At 38.2% G+C, this 23,203-nt stretch overlaps 2 protein-coding genes across 2 annotated transcripts in view; one reads left to right on the top strand and one right to left on the bottom strand.

Annotated features, from left to right (window-relative positions):
• The window catches only part of LOC146470006 (meiosis-specific nuclear structural protein 1-like), a 31,999-nt gene extending 23,354 nt beyond the window's left edge, over positions 1 to 8,645 (bottom strand). Inside the window, exons 1-9 of the mRNA XM_085122104.1 lie at positions 8,492 to 8,645; positions 8,136 to 8,357; positions 6,894 to 6,953; positions 6,191 to 6,258; positions 4,387 to 4,489; positions 3,333 to 3,562; positions 2,412 to 2,487; positions 1,888 to 2,028; positions 742 to 791 (exon numbers count right to left, since the gene is read on the bottom strand). Coding sequence (XP_084978230.1) covers positions 742 to 791; positions 1,888 to 2,028; positions 2,412 to 2,487; positions 3,333 to 3,562; positions 4,387 to 4,489; positions 6,191 to 6,258; positions 6,894 to 6,953; positions 8,136 to 8,357; positions 8,492 to 8,494 — 953 coding nt within the window. The 5' untranslated portion in view covers positions 8,495 to 8,645. The remainder of the gene's footprint in view (positions 1 to 741; positions 792 to 1,887; positions 2,029 to 2,411; positions 2,488 to 3,332; positions 3,563 to 4,386; positions 4,490 to 6,190; positions 6,259 to 6,893; positions 6,954 to 8,135; positions 8,358 to 8,491) is intronic.
• Positions 8,646 to 8,777: 132 nt separating this feature from the next.
• On the top strand, positions 8,778 to 19,472 carry LOC146470007 (RNA-binding protein with multiple splicing-like). The gene is made up of 13 exons (XM_085122121.1): positions 8,778 to 9,143; positions 9,228 to 9,305; positions 11,174 to 11,212; positions 12,268 to 12,282; positions 13,002 to 13,064; positions 13,622 to 13,754; positions 14,487 to 14,550; positions 14,685 to 14,769; positions 15,270 to 15,433; positions 16,030 to 16,102; positions 17,149 to 17,189; positions 17,308 to 17,404; positions 18,172 to 19,472. The coding sequence occupies exons 1-12, from the start codon at positions 9,114 to 9,116 to the stop codon at positions 17,375 to 17,377; spliced, it is 855 nt and encodes a 284-aa protein (XP_084978247.1). The 5' UTR covers positions 8,778 to 9,113; the 3' UTR covers positions 17,378 to 17,404; positions 18,172 to 19,472.
• The last annotated feature ends 3,731 nt before the right edge of the window (positions 19,473 to 23,203 follow it).

A 23,203-nucleotide genomic window follows, 5' to 3' on the forward strand; every position in this document is an offset into this window, starting at 1 on the left:
ATCGACACTAATCCGGAATAAATAGCTACATGTATAAACAGGCTTTCTGTTCCTCTCACTTTAAATGTAGGAAAAAAAGACTTACTGGAATCCACAATGTTATAATCAGTCTACATTTAGCGGCCTGCTTATTTCCCTAGCAAACTACGGAGTGTAACTCAAACGACAATGGGCCTATATACATGTACTAGCCGTTTCCCTAAGAGTTTTGATTGCTCACAACGGGCCAGTCAACACTTTTAGCAAAAAACGACTCACGTTGTGTTATTTGTTCTTCTTGTGGATGCAACTACAGTGGTACTAGTTTAAAGGCAAGATAGGATTAAGGCGCTCTCTGGTTTTTTAAAGATCAAGAACGCGTATACATTTTGTATACACTGTAGCTGTAATTAATAAGCGGGGTTACTGAAGAAACTGTGGTGCTGCGTCGCTGGGGAGTGGAAACAGATGTTTGGTTTTATCAACAGAGTTGATAAGGTAAGGCCACCATAAATTCGTAAAACGCATGCGCTGTTGGCCACTCTTGGGTCATTTTCGTCGGTGTGCTGGCCTGATTAAGTTTCAATTTTGCAGCGGACAGCGCACAAAGGTCCCGGATGTGTCGCAACATTCTGGGCGATAAGTGTTGACGTTTCGAGCGTTAGCCCTTCGTTTGAGGGAATCCAAAATAATAGCTGTCAACAGAACAAAATTAACTCAGCAGCTATTAATCCTTTTTCTTTACCGCAAGCATTACTGTACCTTTCCATTTCCTCCCTGGCTTCGTTTTCTTCCTCGATTTGCGTGGCGAGCTGAAGAAAATGGAGAATTATTAATGGCAAAAAATTAAGATTTAGGTATTGACATATCTGTTAATTACAACTGAGTTCATCCCAGTTAAATGTTTCGTTTTCCACCACCCTCTCTCTTTTCGGTAAGTCGAGCAAAAGTGTACTGAGAAAAGAAATAAAAAGTTCTTAGTTTTAATTGCCAGATCTTCCTTACAAATGAAATTTTGCACTTTTGAGGATTAAAATCAGTTTAAAAAGGGTTCAAAGAATCTTACAGGCGTATAACTGATCTTAACGTCACTATCAAGGTGAACGTAAAATAAAATTAACCAGTTTATAAAACATAGAAAACCCGAGGAAAGGGAGCAGGTAATACTTCGGAACTTTTCCTTTTACTTTGCCAAAACGCTGGGTGGAAAAGAAACTGAAGAATAAGAAACCTAAAAAACTATAAGTGGAATGGTGAAAGATTTTCTGGTTGAGACGACAGTTTGTTAGAAAGTTGGCCATGTTTGGTCGATTTAAATGTTCTTACAACATAGCCAGTCTTATATTAATGTCTTATTAATGCTGACAGTCAGGGGGGAGCGGGCGTCTACAGAGTGACTTTGCGCAGTTATCGCAATAATCAACACCTTCAAAAGCCTATTTAAGGCTTGTGACACTTTTCATGCTTTTCAAGTTTTGATAAAGATGGCTGACAGTCATCGAAACTGTCAGCATTAATAAGACATTAATATAAGACTGGCTATGTTGTAAGAACATTTAAATCGACTGTTCACTTATCTAGCCTGATGAATTTCTTCAAGAATTGGCCATGTTTGCAATTCAAAACATAACTGACTCTCACCTCAGGGTATAAGTGGGACCAAATTTGAAGGTTAAGACTCAGGCATTGCACTGATAATTCTGCATTTATGTTGGGAAAAATCTATGACAAAATAATTGCATGCGCTTTGCAATACAGTGGGGTGAGGAGGGAGGGGGGGGGGGGGGACTTTACCAGCCTGCTTGGGGGCGTTCGTGCCCTGCAATTCAAAATGCACATGGGTACAAGTTGCAGAATCCCTCGTGTACGACACCCCCCCAGCAGAATATTTAAGGTGCAATGTCTCACCTTGTGCTGAACAGCTGCCATGCTCTCCTCCTGTTGTTTCTTCTTCTCCATCCTATCCTCTTCTCGTTGCTGTTGAAGTTTTGCAAACTCCAGGATTCGTTCGTTCTCTTCCTCCATCAACTGCCGTTCGTGTTGCTTCCACTGAATTGTGAATTTAAAAACAACTGTTAGAATCGACTGGAAAACAACTGAAACCTGTTTACTGACAAAACGTCAAGGAAACGTAAAACTGTTCAAGTTCATGGAATGAGCAAATTTTTGAAGTTTTATTACTTCGGCAACAGAGTTTGTGGCGGAACTGTTTTTGGTTGGACTCAGCAAGAAAATTTAATTTAACCAAAGTTAGAGTCAACAAGCGCGTGAGTTGTCTTAAGATCTCTAATTGTGTTGGACAAGTATCAGTTCCTGTTTTTTTCTCTATGTTGAGCAATTGAAAAATCCCACAATGCTATTATTTGAGTTGTCACTGGACCTGCAACAATCTATCAAGCATGCACCAAAAGCGCTGGAGTTAAATAGTATACCTCATCTCTCTTGGTCTTGAACTCTTCAATGTATCTTTGTGTAGCCTTTTGTTTCTGTAATCTTTCTTCAAGCTCCCTGGTGAAAAAGTTAGAAAAAAAAAATGTACGTTATACCTTTGCCATACTAAAATTTGCCACTTGCCAAATTATTTTTTCCAATTAATTTTTGACATCTTTCTGACAACTTTATGACTTTTGGTTTCAGCTTCAAACAGAAAATTATAATACAAGAAGTGCAGAGGTCGCAGTTGTCAAGTTCTACACTTCCTTACATGTTCTTTACTTCACTTTATCCCAAAAATTAACAACTCTGCATTGCACAATGCAAACCTGGCTGATGTTTAAGTTTGGGCCTAATAAATCTCTCGTACTCAGCACTGTGTGCCACATGAATCGATTACGCAAATTGTTAGATATGTTGTGTTGTGCTGTGTTATGTTTCCCTAAAACTTTTGTTGGTACTTATTACATTTATACAGCCAGGTGATGAGAACTTAACAGTGGAGCAATAGGTGGCTTGCATTGCCACTATGTTGGTGTGCAAAACAAAAGAAAATTTGCTTACATAATTTGCATAAAAATGGAAGTTAACTCCCAGAGGAGAAAAATCTCATTGTTCCTGTCCACCAACATGGCCGCCATGTCGTCACATGCAAACCATCAATACTGTAACTGCCCCCAGGTTTAATGCATTTTTTTTTCTTATGGGCAAAGATTAACCAAGACAAAGATTAGAGTACTCCAACAGGGGGAGGGGTACTCAATTCAATTTTATAAATTTAAACTTTCAGAAATTTTGCTTTTGTAATTAATGGTCACCATCCCTTTCACCTCCGTGCATTTAGGCATTTAACTAATATGACGGCCGCCACAACACAAGTTTGAAACTTCCTATGCGTACTATGTAAGAAACACACATACCTTTGATCCTCTTCATATATCTTCCTTACAATTTCATCAATCATGAGTTTTTCTTTGAGGAACTCCTCATAAGCCTCCTGTTTTCTACGCTCCTTCTCTGTCAGTTGTTTCTCAAGCTGCTCCTGGTAGCGCACACTTTCTTCCCAGCGTTGAATCTCCTTCTCTTTCTCCACTTCCAGGGCTCGATGATATTCTTCTTCCATCTTGGCATGAATCTCTTTATCTTTTTCCTGCATTCATGAATAAGACATTAAAAAATAAGTCCCCTGAAAAATTATGTTAGCTTTGTAGACTTATTGATTCTCTTTCACCAAAAATTAATTAAAATAATGTGAGTTATGTCAGAATGCAAACAGTGTACAGTGTAAAATTGGCAAAAAAAGAAAGAAAGGGTTTAAGCAGAAAGCACATTGTATAAATACTAAAAAGAAATATTCGTGTACTGTAAGGGACAATTTTGCCAAAAAACATCAAAAGAAAAGCTCAAACTTTGTTATCGCATACAGTAGACTTCCTCCAGTCATCAGTATTGGGATTTTATTCAAGGGCTATATCTCAAAGAACTGACATTTCCAATAGCTATGTAGATGTTATATTGCTTTCCATAAATATTGGTATTATGAATCAACAAATTTTTCAAAACAGATTTAAGTATAAAAGTTAATGTTAAAAAAGGACAATGTTTTGACCGTCCAACAGTCATTTTCAAGTTCAAGATAAGAAGTAAAATTAGTATGTGCTTACATGTACATACAATTGTTAAAGGAGTAATGATATATATAAAGCACATGCTAATTTACTAACCTTATCCTGAACTTGAAAATGACCGTCAGATGGTCGAAATGTCGTTCTTTTTAACATTAACTTTTATGGTTAAATATTGGTAATAGCGGCTAAACTAAAACAACACCCTGACACTCTAAGATGTTTTACAAAATAATTAATCCATAAATTGATAAAGAGGAGATAAATTAACACACTGTGGCAAATTTCATCAACTCGTCTAAGGGCAAATTGACTTTTTTTAGTTTTTAGTAACATCATGATTTCTGACCTTCCTGTCTAGTTCCATTGCAAACTTTTCTGCCAATTGAGCTGCTCTCTCCCGATTCATGTATCCTGATTTTAGCTTGGCTTCGAGTTCTCTCAACTCAACACTAAAGATAAATCATTTTACAACATTATCACACAAGAACAAGGGAAATTTTGACTCTTGTAGTTCAAAACTTTCCACCCGTGTACTGAACCTCTGAAATCAACTGGGGTACATCGAAGGGAAACATTGGTTACAGTTTGGTTTATTAAATTAAAGTGCTTTGCAAAAAAACAAAGTGTTAAAAGTAATTTGCATTATTTTGCTTTGGCTTTACTTTATCTTGTCTGTGATCAGTCAGAAAAAACTTACACCAGTACTTTCTTAACTGAAAGAGGTCAGACTGATTAAGCAATCTTGACAGGTTAATGCCTGTCAGTTTGCCATACTTAAGTGTAGCACCAGTGGGATGCATTTGCTGTTAGTTCAGATTGCTTGCATTACTGTTTGGGTCAGTCTTTCGTCATCTGACAGAATGATTACTTTTATTACTTATATGGCTTTCAATAATTTATTCAAAACCACAAATTATACCACACATGATTGAACACAGATTTAAGGTGGCTTATTACAGTTTTAATGGAGTATAAGGGCACAACTTTTAACTCTTTTAAAAAAGGTTCCAAGCTGTTTTTCCCTTCACTATTTACTGTTTGCTTAAGTCTTTTACGATTCTATGTGAAATTTGAACAATTAAACGTCAACAAATAGCCAAAATGAGCGACCGAGTACCCAATGAGAGACTGGGCACTATAGGTTAAGTCACGTTTTTCTCAAATTCTACCCGTGTGACCCCACCTGAAAATTTCAAGAATAAGAAATTGGGTCTGATTTAACATTCATGCAAAGTAAAATAAAAATCTGTAAGGCAGTTTTTGTGCAAACTAAGAGAATGTGAAATCAAAAATAGCTCAAAATCTGTCTTACAGATTTTTCAAAAATTTTGGCTCCAAACGTGATTCACCCGAACAAATCAACCGTGAAAATTTCATCATAAGTTGTACGGTAAGTTTTCGAGCAATCCTCGATCAAAGACAGGTTTTTACAACCTCGGACGAGAATTGAATTGTGCATGCCCTTTATTTAAGCGCGCGCTCATGTAACGCCATGTATCGCGTGCGAGAAAGGTACAGTAAAGTAGAGCTCTTTTACCGAATGTTTATCAAACTTTTTTGCCATATTTTTTCGGCTTTAGGCTTGATTACATGTTTGAACGGAGTTTTGAGACTGTCGCTACATATACCAAAGAGATTTGACGCCTTTCAAGTGCTGAAGTGGTTTTTGTTACTTCTTGAGGTTACTTGCGTCATTTTTGCACGCGCGACAAATACTGACGTGTGGCAGGCTATCATAGTGCGCGCTACTAAGTCTCGGAAAAACTGTAGTAAGCCACCTTAAAAATACTTAATGTATGAAGAATTGATGGTTTCACTCCTTAGAATTAACTGGAAAAGCTGTTGTTGAGTACAATATAAACACTACAACAAAAGTAGTATCAGTATCTGTTAATTAAAACCTAGTAGGCTGGGGTGATGTGTCTTGCAAAATGTTATCCAAATACACAGGTCTCCCGGACTCAAATTTTGCACGGGCGCCTGCCTTTGAATTCAATTTCAATTGCAAGGCTATTAGAACACCATTGGCTCACAGAAAAGAGTAGTCTTGTGACATCTTGCAAAGTTTCGAATTTACCATATGCAACCCTTCCTTGTATGTGGTACAGGAAAGAGGAACCGGTCATAATATTATAATCATTGTTAAATACCTGTTCTCCCTTATTTGCTGCTGGAGCTTTTGTTCCCGTAGTCTCTCTACTTTCAAATGTTCTAATTCCTAATGATGCAATGAACATAAAAATCATGTTAAAAAAGATAAGTGTTGCTTAATGACTGGGTTAAAAAATAGAACAGTTGAATCTATCTAGTACTGTACATGTTAGTGAGTGTCCCATTTGAATCAGTTCTGATTGTGAGTACCCTCTGCAGAGCAAATGATATATCTCAACATTTAAGGGCCATTTATATGGGAGACATGGAGATGCTGGCTGACAAAATAAGAACAGCTTAAAACCTTGTTCTAAGATAAGATGCGTGTTATTTAAGTTGCGTCTAGACGCTTATTTTGTACTATTTATATGACCAGTCTGTGTCTCATTTAAGAGATGTCTTATTTTATCCCATATAAATGGCCCTCTTGTTTCAAACATATCTCATTATCTTCTTTTACATTTACAATGAACTGAATAATGATGTGAAAAACATTAATGATTACTGATGCCATAGATTGGAGCAAGGTGCTACATGTGTTCTGTTCAGCATGTTTAATGGCCTTAAATTCAACATTTAATGTTACATGACACATAAATCAAACAGCAGTCACAATATTATTCAATCAACAAAATTCCAATAGTTCTTTGCTTATTAGGAGTCTTGTGAAAAGGAGGGAGTTATATAATAATACACACCAACCTTGGCAAGTCTATCCTCTTGTTCTTGCTGCTGCTGTTTGAGTTCCTTTTGCTCGTGTTGCTGAAAAGGAGATTGTTTTATTTGGTTAATTTGTGTACAGTAAGAACATTGTTTAGAAAACTAGTGTTACATTGTACAAGTTAAACAGGCCCCTGGCTCTAATGCAAAAACAAAAGGATCATCAGCCTCTTTCTTATGGTCTCTCTTCTTCCTGTCCCTTGGAGTAAAAATGTGAGAGGGAGATGACCCTCATTCCAGGAAATAGGTAGAAGAGAAACCCTGGTACCAAGGTCAAAAATTCTGTTTTCCTTTTCTCCTAACTACATCCCTCAATAACTTGGAGCAGTTCTACAGTACCAGGTATGAATGACAGCCCACTGCCCCATAGTTGACGAAAAACAGTAACATGCATTGAACACTTGTGGTCCGGCAGCCTCTGCCATCGGTGGTCCCCCAGTGGATGCAAATAATAATTGACTAAAGATTTGTCTGCCACCATGGTCTGCACTCACTGTCACTCGGCGCATGAATAATAATGAAGTAAATTATTTCGTCTGCTACTACAGTCCAAGGTCACACAGCTGATGGATATTTGCATGAGGTAAAGAAAGTAAAGATTTGTCTGCCATGGCAGCCAGGTTGCACTCCCTCAGAAAAATATAATGAGGATCTTAACCTACCAAAAACAGTTTCGACACTTCAAGATTCAACACCTTACCATTGAATCTTTGTCAAACCATTGGCAGAGCAACATGAAATACAATTGAAACTTACCTTTCAACAGGACCACAAAAGAAACAGAACGAAAACACTGACCAGTTATAATCAAAGTACATAAAAAACCTTTGTGTAGCCCCAAAGGATACATGCATTCGCAGGCCAAAGACACCACAAGACTGTGGTGGCATTTGCTTCAACTTTACCCATCAACTGTGGGACTGCAGGCTAGGAAGGATTTACACACAACCCCATGCATGTAAATTAAAGTCATGCTAACCCTCTTACACAAACAGTGAACTAGAATAAAGTCTTCAGTCGAAAACTGCTTACAAAATTATTGTATTTGGCTGTGCGGAAATCTTGCCCAGCAAGCTCAACAAAAGCAGCAGCGCATTACATGTAAGCGTACATGTAACTTACATGTAAGCTTACTGAATTTCAAGGGTGTTCAACATGTGCGAAAATGCAAAGTCGTCAGATTATTGTACTTTATATCTAGCGAATATAGTAATGGGTATTTACTTTTCTAATAGCTTCATCCATTTCTCGCTCGTTTTCTTCCTGTCGACGTCTCCTCAGAAACCTTTTATTTTCTATCCTTTCTTCACTGGCCATGTTAGCTTCTAATGTTTTCTCTTGATTGATTCGCTTTATCTGATCCTCCCTCGCGATCTCTTTCCTCCTGTTTTCAGCGAGAAGTTTCTGTTGCTGGGCATGGCCAAGATTCATTCGTCGTACAGAAGCCTAAAAGAATATTGCAAAGATATGAAGTAAGCAGATGCTACGAAGGAAAGTAAAGTACTCGACGTTCTCCCATCATCTCTGATCATCAAAATCAACAACGGTCCCAACATCAAGCGATTTAGTGCTATACTCACCATTATTCAAGCCCTCGGAAGCTAGAATAGATAAAATATCGTACAACAAAGTCTATGGTTCCTTTTGAAACCACCAAAGTCCAATACAGCCACGGAAAATACTTGTAAATGAACAGAAACCTTCTCGCAGATCACTCTGGCTTTGCAAATTGTGCTTGTTGCTGTAACAACCAGTTCACCAAAGCCTCGCTATCATGCTCGGCTTAGTTTCCCTCGACTTTTGCACTCGGCCCAGATTCTTTTGCTTAGCATCGGTTTTCCTTGGCGAAGTAAGCAACTGGACTCCTGTTTACCCTAAATTTTGAGGGGAAAAACAATGGTTTTTCCACCTCAATATAACTGTTGTCATGGAGACTAAAGCGTCTCAGTGGGATTCTTTTCACGTGTAGCTTGCAATGGAATGTCACGCGGGAAAGAAAATTCTTACGTCATGCAGAGTTACCTGTTGGTTGTGCCATGCAGCTGCAGGGAATAGCAGAGGCCATTTTAATATTGTAGAAGGTTGTAATGCTTTCCATGTTGTTACACTGCACGTTACAAGCACCTCCGCACCTAAAGCACTAACACTGTCACTGAACTGAGCGAGTCTTGCGCACAGCACTACAGAGGTGCAGTTAGGGCCATGGACACAAAATCGACTTCTGATGACGAGGTTTGGAACAGTTATACGGCGAGATAGGAAGCAGTATGTCTCCACACCCATGCGTCTGCAACATTTTAATCCTTTCCTTCCTAGGTTCGTACTCTGTTCGTAAGCGGATTGCCCATCGATGTCAAACCCCGTGAAATCTACCTTCTTTTCCGCGGCTTCAAGGTACGGTGCGCTTTCTTCCATTCAGCTGTTAGTTCGCTAATATTTTTATCATCGGTTACGGCTCGGCTGAAAATGCCGAAAAACAAGACATTAAACTTGAATGGGGCTCGTTTGGCCCCTGTCCCAAATTTTTTCCTTAAATGAGTCAACTAAGAGCTGAAAACGCTAAGTAAACTCATATTACCGTTAAGTACAGTATTTAAATGACTCTGTCAATGTTTTGAAATCGACTTGGCCGAGGTCGTAGGGTTCAAGCTACGCTGCGAAAGAACCGAATGAATATTGAAAACGGCGTTTGTTACCTTCGGCTAGCTTTTATTAGATACCGCCAATACGCTGCTTTGTACGATCCAATAGGTTTTGGAACTTAATTGCCGGCGCTAGTTGAAATAAGTTTCCTAAACTTCCTTAATTGCGCAAAGTCAGTTTCTCAAATTTTGTCAAATATTTGCAAAGCGTCTCGGGCGGCCATTATGAAAACGACGCGATTTGTGGTGTTAAGCTAACTCATCGTATATGCAAACAACAAAACAAAGAGGCGGCTTATGGGCTCTTCTTTATTATTTACTGGAATGTACAGGATCCGAAATTTAACGGCCAACCGTCGAGGAGTAACGGAGGTTGTTTAATTTCATGACCTTCCGTTTGGTACAAAGTGAAAATGGTTGCAAATTCTATGAAGTTAGATGAAACGAAGTCGCAATTATCACTTCTCTGCGCTGGTGATTCCAAGAGCAATTAAGGACAAGGCAAGCTAATTAGGTGCCCAGAAAGAATAGACAGAGTTTGCGAAGCAGTGTGTGGCTAGAATATTTGCATCGGAGGTGATTACTTGCAATGAAACTTGCTAGAGATACATCTGTTATGTACCCACCGTTTTCCGAAACTTGTGACTTAATTATCATTTTAACGAACAATAATTCAAGTTGTTGGCGATAAAATTGTTTAGAATCTCACAGTACTTTCTGGTTGTTTAGATCTACAAACTTGGGCGAGAAAGAATACGCAAATATTCCATTGGTCATAGCTCATAACACTACAGTGTTTATCAACATTTCAAAAGAATTAATTTGTACGTAGCATGGCTCTCAAAATAACTTGCAGAAAATTCGCCATTCATCGAACATCGTACAATGTGTTAAACTAATCTCCGGCACAAACATTTTTCCATTTCGATCTTCAGTGGTCTACTTTCAGTAGTGAAATCACAGTTTTATTTGCACGGGTTTGCACACTTTTTCTCTTCGTCAGCTATATATCCATATCTGTGTTATCGTCAAATACAGTACTTCGAATCTTAATCATTTGGGCGGACTGGTCATTATGATAATTTTGTCGCTTTTACAGTAATTTATTTTCCTTTACTTCAAGTTCATGTATCGTCCAGAGTTTTTGAGAAAATGGCGGCCGGAATCTGCTTTCGGTGCCGAAATCTCTTTGGACGTTTTCAATATGATACGTTATGTACTTTAAAGCAAAGCAGAGCACATATAGGATATTATTAGTAGGTCCGTGGGCGATTAATTTACTCTTGGCCTTGCCTTCTTTGCATAATAAAAGTGAAAAACACGGATACCAATATTCGTTTCATTCACAGCACGGTCTAATACAAAACGCGCGTAACCGCAGATTGATATTGTGCGCAAACGTTTTCCGGCATCTTGGAATTACGAGAGACGTAGAGTCGTTAGTTTGAGCACATTTTTTGGTTGTTTTTCATTACTCGATCAAACAAACTTAATTCCTCAAGCGCCAACACGTTGATTACACATTGTCTTGTTTTCCTTTGATCAAATAAAAACGCTTGACTTGCTTGACTCAGTTTAACTGAGAGATTCACATATTCTTTTGCTTGTTTTATTGTTTAGGGATACGAGGGATCGCTATTGAAGCTCACGGATAAACAAGTAAGAATAATGTTTTTAACCTTATGGGGTATAAGAAGTAATTATCGGTTGACTTTGTATTCACCTGCGTCCTGGTGAATAATATACCCCAAGGATTATGGTGTCACAACTGACCCGAATTAACTCCAACTTCAATAGATAATCGAGGTATAGCACCTCACTTATAACACTGGACGAGTTCAATTCTAGCCACAGTTTTCTTTTTCTCGATATATTACAATGTCATCTCGGAAGCCTTCACTGAAAAACTGATTGCTGTATGCGTGGTTTATTACTTTTTGGACGCGGAATGACTCCAAGCTTTTAAGAACTGTTCAACTTAAAAGGAGTACGCCTTGTTTGATGGGTTCTGGCTATGCCGATGGTATTGATCCCATTTTTGTGTTCTAACAGTATTCATATTAATAGCAAGCATAATGTGACCTGTTACAGAGCAGTAATCAACCGCACAATCATTGGTGTGCACCCAATCGGGACAATATGCTGGGAAACTTTTCCAAGGTCGACACTCAATTGATTTCTTGCCAGGGAGTTAATTGAAAGTGTTAATCGGTCTAAAGAAATCACAGCATGAATTCTCCTGCTTTCAGAGTTATTACTTTAAGAGCTAGAAACATTTTCAGGCGAGCTTTGAATAGAACCTCATTGAAAGCTAGCTTCATGCACCTCGGGGAGGATTGTGCTTGCGTTATTTAAACCGCACCGTTATGCACGCGTTTTTGCGACGCAGCATTGAGAAGGCATTTATCTCCGTTCTTGATCAACTAACAATAGAACGCATGTTAAATTTTTCAGTTAATTGTTTTAATCAGTTATGGATGAACTGGTCGAGTAAAGTTGTCCTTTCGTTTGCGTTAAATCGTGAAATAGTTAAATGATAGGAATTTTGACGACTTTTGTAAAGTAAAAGAGACCGACTGAATACCCCTCTGTTCTTCCTTGTAACTTTTCTTCACGGTGGACTAACTCCCATTACAGTACTCAATAGACAACCGTTACCAGTTAATACTGAACTAATAATGGAAGTTCATATTTTTCTTTCTCCTTCTACACAGGGCAAAACTCAGTCAGTGAGTATTATTTTAGTTTTGTTTTTCTCTTATTCAAAATGGTTATAGACGAAAATGAGAAGCAGATTATTTCAAAACACCCTTCATCATTTATTTCCAATACAACTGAAATTCTTCCTGATATTACTCGTCTGACGGCTGCACGTAATAAACTCTCAATTGATATTATGTTATCGTCACGGGCATCACTACCATCATCATCATCGTCATCATCCGATTCGCATAACCGTAAAAGTAATTAAAGGTAAAGAAAATTATTTTAAGTCAATAACACGGGGAATGCTTGCACAATCTCCCGAGCCTGATCTAAGCTCATGATAAAGTGCTTGACAATAATCCAGATCAAATTGAAAACTTGGAAACGTCGGTTTTTGAGGAGAGGGGAAACCGGAGTACCCGGGGAAAAACCTTTCGAATCAAGGACGAGAACCAACAACAAACTCAACCCACATATGACGCCGAGTTTGGGAATCAAACAGGGGCCACATTGGTGGGAGGCGAGTGCTCTCACCACTGCACCGTCCTTGCTCCCCTGATAACCGTGACTATGAATACCTCTGTTGCAGAGGAGTTGACCGGCAGTGATTTTGTTTATCAAGAATTACTCAATCGCGGATCTGCCTGCAACTGGACCAGATATAAGACTTAAACATTTTGTTATTTCAGTTTTTCGTTGGAACCAGCATTTCTTTTGACACACAGCCTAAATTTTATTTCAGCCAGTAGCGTTTGTGACGTTTGAAAGCCGAGGACAAGCTGAAGAAGCCAAAGCTTCATTACAGGTAAAGAAATCTTTTCATTTTCGTGTCTATTGGCACATAGTTAGTTCGGAAAATTTCAATGCTGACAAATGAACCTTTAGTGTTCTGGCCCCAGTTGTTCAAAGAACATATAACAGTGCTGGATAAATCGCTATCCAGCGGATCAAATGTATAAGTTGGAGTATATTTTATCCATTGGATAGCGACTTACAGATCCGCTGGATAAAGTTATCCGCTCTTAGAACAACCGCCGGGCTCTGTTAAATAACAACAGAACCCCACAATGAAGAAAATGATTTTTCTTTTAATGATGATAACTTTTTTCAGTCTAGATTGGTATTCTGAAAAGGTTACTTACTGTGTTCTATGGGATTTTCCATAATCAAGATCTCTGTGTGATGAAAATTGTTTTCCATTTCCCATAGTCGTTTCCTAAACAGCTGACATTTTGACATTTAAAACAACCTCGGAGAAACAACAATTGGGAGTTTATTTCAGTGCGGAGAAAAAAGTCAGGCGTTAAGGTTTCTGCTATTAATTCTTTAGTAAATAAGTTAAGTGGCCGTATTTCTTTCCAGGGCGTACGATTCGATCCTGATGCCTCTCTCACGTTGCGATTGGAGTTCGCTCGTTCCAATACCAAGGTATCCAAACCGGTGAATAAGCAAGCCGTATTGGCCCCGCACTTTTATCCAAGGGAGCCTCAATTCTGTGAGTAAATAGTTAATTTCTTCTTCTTACTGGTCAGTGTTGTTATTTGCATTTGCACATCTCGTAAGTGATCGCCACTGTCCTTGCACACTTAATTAGTCGTCGATCGTGCGATTACGCGGACGGGATACTCAAACAAAAGCGTTTGAGTTGGAAGAACTGTGAAGGGAGGAACTGTGTGTCAATGAAACGACAGCCAAAGGGAGCTGGGTACGAACGCGCTGAAAAAGAATACAACTGAGTTTAGCATGCACATGGATCAATTAATGATCTTGCGTCAGGATTTCTTGAAAGTCAAAATTTAAACCCAGCTGTTCAGCTCGATTAACCGACTCTCGCTGGAAACTACATCTCAGGACGATTCATAGGCGTGTGTTTTATCAACAGACTTACAGCCGTGCACATTATTCAGCATAACAAAGATTACTATAGGAAAGTACTGCTAAATAACTTTCCTCACGGTTAAATCCACACTCTTACAGCCGGTGCTCTGAAGTAATCAGCGAACCAACCTTGTGCACTATCATAAAAAGCAACTGACTGAAAGTTACCGATCATAGGATTTCACTAACAGATTTTTAAGTGAACTGACCACTATTATAACACTCTATAGCTTTTATTTGAGTGGTTGAAATTTAAATCTTATGCACAGACTCCGCAGAAGTTAGATCCACTTGTAGAGTTCAAAGAAAAGCATCATCGCAATTTAATCGTTTGTGTGTGTTGTTTTAGTACCAGCAGATTTTGCAACAGCAGGATTTCTACCAACACAAGAGCCGAGCCTGACATACCCTACGTGAGTAAAAACAAACGTGACTGAGCATAAATGATCCATATAATGAAGCGTGTAAATTTCTTCTTCTTCTTCTTCTTCTTCTTCTTCTTCTTTGTTGCTATACTAAATGCTTATGCGTGGATTTTTTTTGTCAGCCCTATATTTAGCGACATAATGGCTGCAGCAGCAACAGCGCACCACCCTTTTAATCACCATCCTACGTTCTTTCAACAGCTACAAGTAAGTTATCGCCACATGCAGCCATTACCTTAAGGCTCAATACTGTTTAAATCAGTGAAAAAATGTCGACGTCCCGAGCCCATCAGTGCTCAGATTCACAAATCGGTTCCAATTTGTTTCAAAGGCAGTAGACACCTTCAAATTATGAAAAGATGTTGTAGGAAAGGAAACAAGAAGAAAGGTTTCGTAAAGAATAAGAGTGAGCAATCATACATTAAACTTGTCATTTGATATGTGAGATCGCCCCAGACTTGTATGGGAGAAGATTTCGTCCTCTTAACGGATCCAATCCACTGTGTTTCTCAGTACACCAGGTTAATTTCCATTCCGACCCTTTACAAGATGGGGAGAGAGGAATTCTGGGTCTGGACTACTGTGTTTTGTGCCATGTTTTCCCTATTTTCAAACGGCAAAAACGTTTTCTACTCTACGAGCTAGCTACTGTGATGCGAATGAATTTTCATCAGTGCTGTTGTTTACGGTTGTATTATTTGTTTCAGAGTTTCCCTCAGCACCATCCTATCCTCCCATTAGCCTCCCCAACAGCGCCGCTTCAAATGGCATTGTTCGGAGACATGGCGGGAAATCTACCTTGTCCCACGCTGTTCGTAGCTAACTTAGATAAAGGATGTACTGAACAACAACTGAAGGAAAAATTTTCCGAGTAAGTCTTGTTGATTTTTGCAGGAATTTGCATACTTTGGTCGCATGAATTTCTTTATGGTAAGCATTACTGTAATCGTCCCAGTGCACCCATTAGGTTGAGAAAGAAGCGACCCTATCCGCGACTTAACAAACAAGATACAACTGTAATATGCTAGAAGATAACCAAAACAGTTAGACGGTTTTCAGTCCACCGTCCGGAAAACATGGCGGTTGTACATGTTACCACAATACCTTGCGAACCTGACACTGCAAATAAGCACAAAGAAAACCACATTTTTTGCTAAATTCGCCCTTTGCACTAGCAACAATGTGTATGCTAGGTTTGAAGTTTTTAGAACTCTTCCGTGCGTTTTTATTAGCGTTTTTAAGGTTTTCGTGCGCTGCGGTGGATTGCCGGATCTAAAGGTAGTCGGCTACCTTTAATCATCCTCATCTGCGAGACTTGGTAAGATCTCGAGATGCATTGCTACGTGGGGCGGAGTGAAAATGTATCAGAATTGTGTTCTTCCCTAGATCCACTACTGCATCAGTTGGCAGTAAAATTGATTGTTTGTAAAATGAAACTGATAAAAAATAATAAATTTTTTTTTCTAGGAAACCCGGATTTCGGCGCCTTAAAATGCATAGTAAAGGACTTGGTAATCCAGTCTGTTTCGTGGAATACTTGGTACTTATTTGTTTTTTTTTATTACATGAGGAGCTTAGAGTAGCTCAGGAATTCGCAGCATGCAGTATCATTTGCAGGCGTGAAGTTAGGTCAATCATTTGCCGGTCTTGCATCTAATCCTTTCTATCCTCTTGTAAGATTCTTCTTATATTAATTGCAGTCGGCGTGAAGAAAAGATGCCCAACAAACAATCTCAAATTGATAATCTAGTTTTTTCTTTACTATAACTGATACGGCAGCGCTTAGATTTTAAAGTTCCTTTAAACGCATTTCAGTTGTGGGCATAATTATGTTATTTTCGATAATCTATTTCTTCACTCTTGACTGATCTTTCGGTAATTTCTGTTTTAGCTTTATCTGTCCTTTTCTACTTTAAACACGCAATTCAAAGAATGCCCAGTACCTTGTACCTTCTTGCTCTTGGGGAAGGGTTAAAGGGACACGGTGTCGCCCACTTTCAATGTCACTTTTGAATAACCAGTAGACTTATCTGCATCAATGAAAATATTTTAAATTATGGTCTAGTTTGTTTCTCAATAGGGCACTTTCATTAGGGCGCTATTTGGCTACAAGTACCAGAATCTTCAGTTGTTTTGTCTTCTCATGCTAACTACACTGTGGTTATTTACATTCCACAAGAAATAAAAAAATTGGAATTTGAAAGGGAAACGAAATGAATTCTGGTTATTGTAGTCAAATGATGCCATTATAAAAATTGCCTATTGCTGTACTAGAGGTGAGAAACTAGTCAGTGATTAGTTATCTTTTGCTGTCGATGATAAAGATAGAAATGGACTGCAACTTGAGAAAAACTGACCAGTTTTACAAGCTCTTGTTTTGTATTTTGAGAATCGCTAAGACTTGACTAGTGGTCGGTTCTTGCTTGGTGTTCTGAGAGCAATGTCGTATTAGTGAAGAGTACTTTGTGAAACATTCAAGCAGTTTTGACAGAAATAGAGTAATATCGCCCTGCCAGTGCCCCTTAATAGCAGTTTGCCACTTATAAGCCACAATGAAACTGATAATTTCCTTTTTCTTTCCCTCAGGATGTTGCAACTGCATTTCATGCAAAACAGCATCTTCAAGGGTGAGTGGAGTTTATACTGGCCACCAAAAATTCATATTATTTTCACAGTTTTCAAATAACCTCCAGAGATTAATTTTGTGACATCTTTGTTTATTTCTTTTTTGTTTTGTATTTGTAGTCAGATCCTTGGAACAGGGGAGAGAGGCGGCATCAGAATAGAATTCGCCAAAACAAACATGGGAGAATGACTTTTGCAGTCAAGCCATCATTTTTAGGTATAAAATCTATCTTCACATACGTTTTATCGATCGGATGTATCGTTCGTATTAACAAGTCTTTTGAAAATCACTTAAGTTTGGTTTATAGAGAAACTCTCTTCATATATGAGCTCTAAAATGTGCCCGTTCAAGGAGTATCTCTCTTACTTTGTGGCACTTTTTGACTGCATGAAATTGTGATCCTAAATCGATCTAAATAACGCATGTTTTGACTTCTTTTCTCAAACAAGTTATAAAACTTCTGTTATTTTGGTTTGAAAAAGTGGATCGATTATTAAGCCTTAGGCAAAAATCTTCTGAAACAAATGACACACTGCCCAGTGGTAGAGCAGTATTTCAACAGGTAATCTGTACGTCATGGGCTTGATTCCCCCTGGGAATTTCGCTTTTTTGAGTAAGACCTAGCTATGACATTTCGAATTGTTATTTATTTATTTTTTTCCTGTTTCAAACGTAGTGATTTTTGTCTAAAATATTTGAAGAAGAGTTCATGAATAACAACAATGACATCCATCACTGGTCATCATCATCATCATCATCATCATCATAACCACTATCATTTTCTGGCCAATGGGGTGAGAGAAATTTAAACTTCTGTTGAGCTTATCCAGTCTTATAAAATGAGTTCGCAGGGTTTATTCTGCTGACGTTTGTCCCGATTTTGCCCGTGAGGTCTTCGTCCCGTCCCGAAAATCACTCCTTCGTGATCTCCAAGGATGTCTGGTTGTCCACTAATGATTTCTTTCCTTTCCTTTGCCTTACAGGGTCAAGTTGTTATTGACTCGTTCGGTGTGCCGCTATCGAAACAGCATCGAACCGTTGAGAAGTAATTTATTTTCCAGTGAAAGGCCGTTCAGTGATAAATATGAAGAAAACTTCAAGACAAGCCTAGATCTCTAAAAAACAAAACGGAAAAAAATGATCAAGATCTCAATTTTAAAAAAAGTATTTTGTTAGTGTTCTTGATCTGAGATTTCCTGCAAAAAACTTACTACATGTATATTTATTTCTGCATTTAAAAGGTACAAATTTGAAAATTATTTGAACCTTTTTTTTAGAAAGAAAGGCAATGGTCACAATCAACTCTCGACTAAAGGACAGTCCATTATTACAGCCAGAAACCAGACTCTAAATTGCTGAAGATAAAGTGTTTTGGGCAGCATTATTGACGCGTCGAGGAAAACGGTTTTTGAGAAATGAGTATTTGTGTTACTTTATCATGTCTCTATAGTTTCTGTACAAATCTGTTCAGTTTTCTATTGGTAGCAGAGCTACCTTATATGGTAAATACTGGTCTAAAAGTAGGGGGTTCACCTGCCACTCTTTGCAGGAATGAGTCCACGCTCCACCCCGGACAGGATACTGGATCCCAGAGAGCGCGCGGCGAACTCGATTTTGATGTAAACGCAGTCAGATAAAGCACGAGGCATTCACCGATGCGATTGACGTTGTCCATAAGACCCAGGCTATTTGGTCATGTCATGTTGCTGTTTAGTAAAGTAGAGTTAAATGTACTGTCCAAAGTGTAACACACGCACAGTGCCACTGCATTTACGGCTCATTAAAACACGCTAACAGCACCAGCAATTCGCAAACTATTTCTTAAATTATGGACATCAAATCGCGTCGGATCCTTAAGGAGTCCGTTGTAGTGTGAGTACCAACTTTCAAGTAGCACCACACTGTGTAAACCTTCTATACAAATGAGAATGAGATTTCCTTATCACTGCAATCTACCTTTCTCAGACATTCCTTATTGTATTGAACGCTTAAAATTGATCAGAGAGGATACGTGAAATGAACTTTAATCAGTTTGATAAAAAAATACAATTTTTTTTGTTTCTTTCCTTTCAAAAAATATATTTCCTTCTTATCGTTGTTTTTATTTTTCATGAGCGGCTATTTTCTTACAGGGTCGAGAAATGTCTGAAAAATTCGTTGTCGGAAGGTAAAGTTTTTAAATTATTTGAATGAGGTGTGAGATTTTTTCAACTGTTTACAGGTTTCAGTCCAAGTTGTAAATATTGTTATTAATATTTTACATTAAAGTATCCAACGAGACCAAGATGTTTATGAGCAGTCATTTGCTTTTCTCAGTCAATGAGAACCACTAACTCAAGTGAGTCTGCATAAAAATGCCGAGTTCCAGGGCTCCAAGACAGAAATAAAGAAATAAATGTGGTCCAAAGTTCAAATGACGTCAATAACTGGGCTCCAGAGGAAAAAATCAAGGGTTCCTTGGGAAATCCCACCAGCCTCATTTGGGGCCTTTCGTTTGCCTCTTCTCAGCTTTAATTTTGTGGCTCTGAACTCCTCTGATGGAATGTTTTTGTAAACTTTGACAAAAAAAATGTATCTAAAGATCCTGTTTTTAGTTCCATAATAATAAAAAAATTGGGGTTTCCGAGTTCGATTTTGAGGTATTACCACTTAAAAGGTAGAATTAGGGGTGTTTGTAACACGTCATGCTGTTGCCATGGTAACTTCTTATATCGGGAAGATGACCATAACTTGTTCACGAATGTTTAGGCATGTTTTTGATACTATTATTGTTTTATCAACTGATAAAGAATGGTTCTATTAATCTGTCAAGGTATAAGTGCTGCAAAGTGTTGGCAGCCAATGCCAGATGCTTTACGCTATTTTTTCCCTACCTCAATGCAAGCATAATTTTTACGTTGTAATTTCTGCCAGGAATTTCTGCTTAGTTTATACTGCCTTTTCTAATCATTGGCCTTTATTGCTATAATTTTGGTTCAGTGTCTAATTTTAAGACCCTTTAAGATTCTGAATTAAATTAAATGAGACCTAAATTGAAATTTTAAATTTCGCGCGACATCCTTTCGTATACTACGTATGTGGCGATTAAGAATACTTCGTTGTGTAAACGTCATAAGGTGTCCAACCTTGTTTTGGAATAGCCATTCTAGAAACGACTAAGTTCAAACACAAGAAACCATCATTCAGTTCCACGTGCTTGGCTTTCCTTTAAACGAGTTCACATGGACTCTTGTGCTTGCGCATATGCTTGCATGGATGGTGGAAACAAGGCTTCATGATCACCATGGAAAACTCTAGATCTGATCATAGTTAATTGAGGGACTGGTTATGAAACTTTGCCATGAAAGCAATGGTGCTAAAATTTATGTTGGAAGGGCCGCGACAGTGCGCAATCCTTTGTTTGAATGTTTACACTGCACAGTTGAATGTCTTAACACGAACGAACGTTTCTACTGGTCAGTTGCTCCAACACATTTCAAAATCTATTGTCGTCTGTGCACTGTCAGTGTCAAGGCCAAAAATGCTAACAAAAACATATAACAAAGAAATGTGTCAGGCTTCATAACCATTGCCTTTTATTAACTATAATCTGATGTACGCTTGCATATGATAGGCTATCAGGTCACCAAATCTTTACTTAACGACATCAAAGTGATGGACGTTTACTCAGATGATTGCTGTAATTATTCATTTTTTTTTTCAACAGTTTATTTTTTATGAATTAATGAAACCAAACATTCTGTCAAAAATATTTTGTCAAATATATGGTTGGGCAAACGGCTTTTCTCTACCTATTCTCTACATAATCCGACAAACTTGTTGTTATTGTTTGTGCAAGTGGTTCGGGGTGTTTACCACTTACAAAACCTTTCCGGAAATTCTCGTTGAAATGCAAAAGGAACACGACTTCTTGCATCGTCCCAGTGGAAAATTTCCGGAAGAAACGGAACTTTTGAAAAGGTAGTCCAGTTCTGGTTGGACCGTTCCGAAAGGAAATTTGTGTTCTACTTACATGTCTTGCATCTTTCATAACAGTTTCAGACCTTTGGTTTCCACAAATGATGGATCAGATTATTAACTCTGCAGTGTATGTTAAAGTGCTTATTAAGTTAACTCATGAATTTCCCACTGAGCGTTAGCCCTAGTAAGGAAATGGGAGACCGGACGAGGCAAAGAAAAAAAATCCGACATTTGCGGGAATCGAACCCACGAACCCTGGATTTGATCGTCCGTTGCTCTATCGACTTAGCCACGAGGCCAGACAGGAGCAAGGCGTGGGTTACCAGTATGGTGATAATTGCGGCAATGTGAATGTGAAGGGCACAAATGAATGTTGCTCCTCTAACACTAAGGACAAAACATTCTTTGGCTTTCACCGCAGCCGTGCCAAATATGTGTCCCAACCGAAATTACACCTTCTTGGATTGAATGGAACATGTTGTACCCGAACGGAAATTCCCAACCAAAATGTCCGTCCGGAATTGTTTTTAGTAGATTAATGGTAAACAACCTCGATTTTGCTATATTCCGAAAGCCTCCTGTTTACGTTTTCTTCTACCGTTTTCTTTCACTATATAATTTTATGAAGAATCAAGCAAACCAGTAGCTTGAGTAATGAATAATTAAAACTGTCTTCCCCTGATGACATTTATTTTGTGGGTTCAGAATCGCTTTGTGTTTTTGTGCACGCGATATGACCTAAACTGATTGACAGCACGAACCAAGCAACTAAAGAGAGTCAAAGTCCTCATGAGATTTAATTCAGTATAAAACTGGTGCATTTTTATGCCGTAGGAAGCTATAGTTTTTTCTGGAAACAAAAATTGCTCGGGAGTATTTTGGTAGAGACAAAACATGCCTGCGTTTATAGTATCAGTGTTAATTTAAAGTTCTAGTGTTTTTGTGATCATTTTCGTTTCATGCTTTCAAGTAAAGTAGTTAGTGCATTCCAATGGCCAACGCGCTGTTACCAAAGCTATATTGCCAACGTTTTTTAAATAACTTGAATAGTCTATGTTTATGTTTTTATTTTTATAAGTGCCATTATGAGTTTGGTCGCACCTATCTTTGTCTTTACAAAAATCCTCTTCGAATTAACTTTTGTCTGAAGGATGGCCTGTTGAAAGTTATATTTTTTACACCAATGAGCAGAAATTCGTTTTATTTTTAAATTTCAAATATGTTACACTGTAGTACACTGCATAGTGTTTTCGAACTGGAATTGTATACCAATTTTTCTCACGAAAAACAAGAACCATGCACTCTTAAATTTGTTTACTTGTCTCAGTTGAGTGTTGAGGTTGATCTGCGAAATTTCATGTGAATTTGATAAAAACGGCACCAGAATCAGATTGACTCCCTCCTTCGGCAATCCTTTGGTGATTGTTATAAAATTTTGAGTTTTTATTTCCCTCAGTAGACATGGTTAACTTTGATTGAACGGAAATTGTCGTCGTGTTAATGGATTAATATCGAGCTACTCTCTAAATGATTTTAAATCGAGGAATAATTGGCATTGGGAAGTGCTCAGTATTTCAATTTTGTTCGATGGATCACGATTTTTTTTTTTTGACACATTCAAGTCTCGCCAGATTTTGTCACTTTTTCTACAGCTCAATACATCTACCAATTGAACACCTTTTCGGTTGAGGATTTTGTCTTTGTTCGATCACGCGTCTCAAAACAATTGTTTTATATTTTGTTATTTTAGTCTAAAAGCTATTAGCTTTGATGGTGGCTAAAATTGTGAAACAGCTCTTATCACAAGGTTCTCATTCGTTGAGTACTTGACAGATCTCAGATTAATTCCAATGAAGTGAAAATCCCATCTTCCGCCGGGCCTATCATAGAATTAACTAAAGATGTTTTAGTGTTGCATAAGTTTTCGTGCAAGTCATGACCAGTAATATTAACATAACCACAATTTCATGAAAATCATTACACCTGCTAGTACTGAGCTGATCTATCAAACACCGGCGCTAATAGTGACCTCAATATGAGACGTATTTTTAAAAA

Source organism: Pavona decussata, unplaced genomic scaffold (genome assembly GCF_977016875.1).
Source record: "Pavona decussata unplaced genomic scaffold, jaPavDecu1.1 SCAFFOLD_114, whole genome shotgun sequence".
NCBI classification, from domain to species: domain Eukaryota; kingdom Metazoa; phylum Cnidaria; class Anthozoa; order Scleractinia; family Agariciidae; genus Pavona; species Pavona decussata.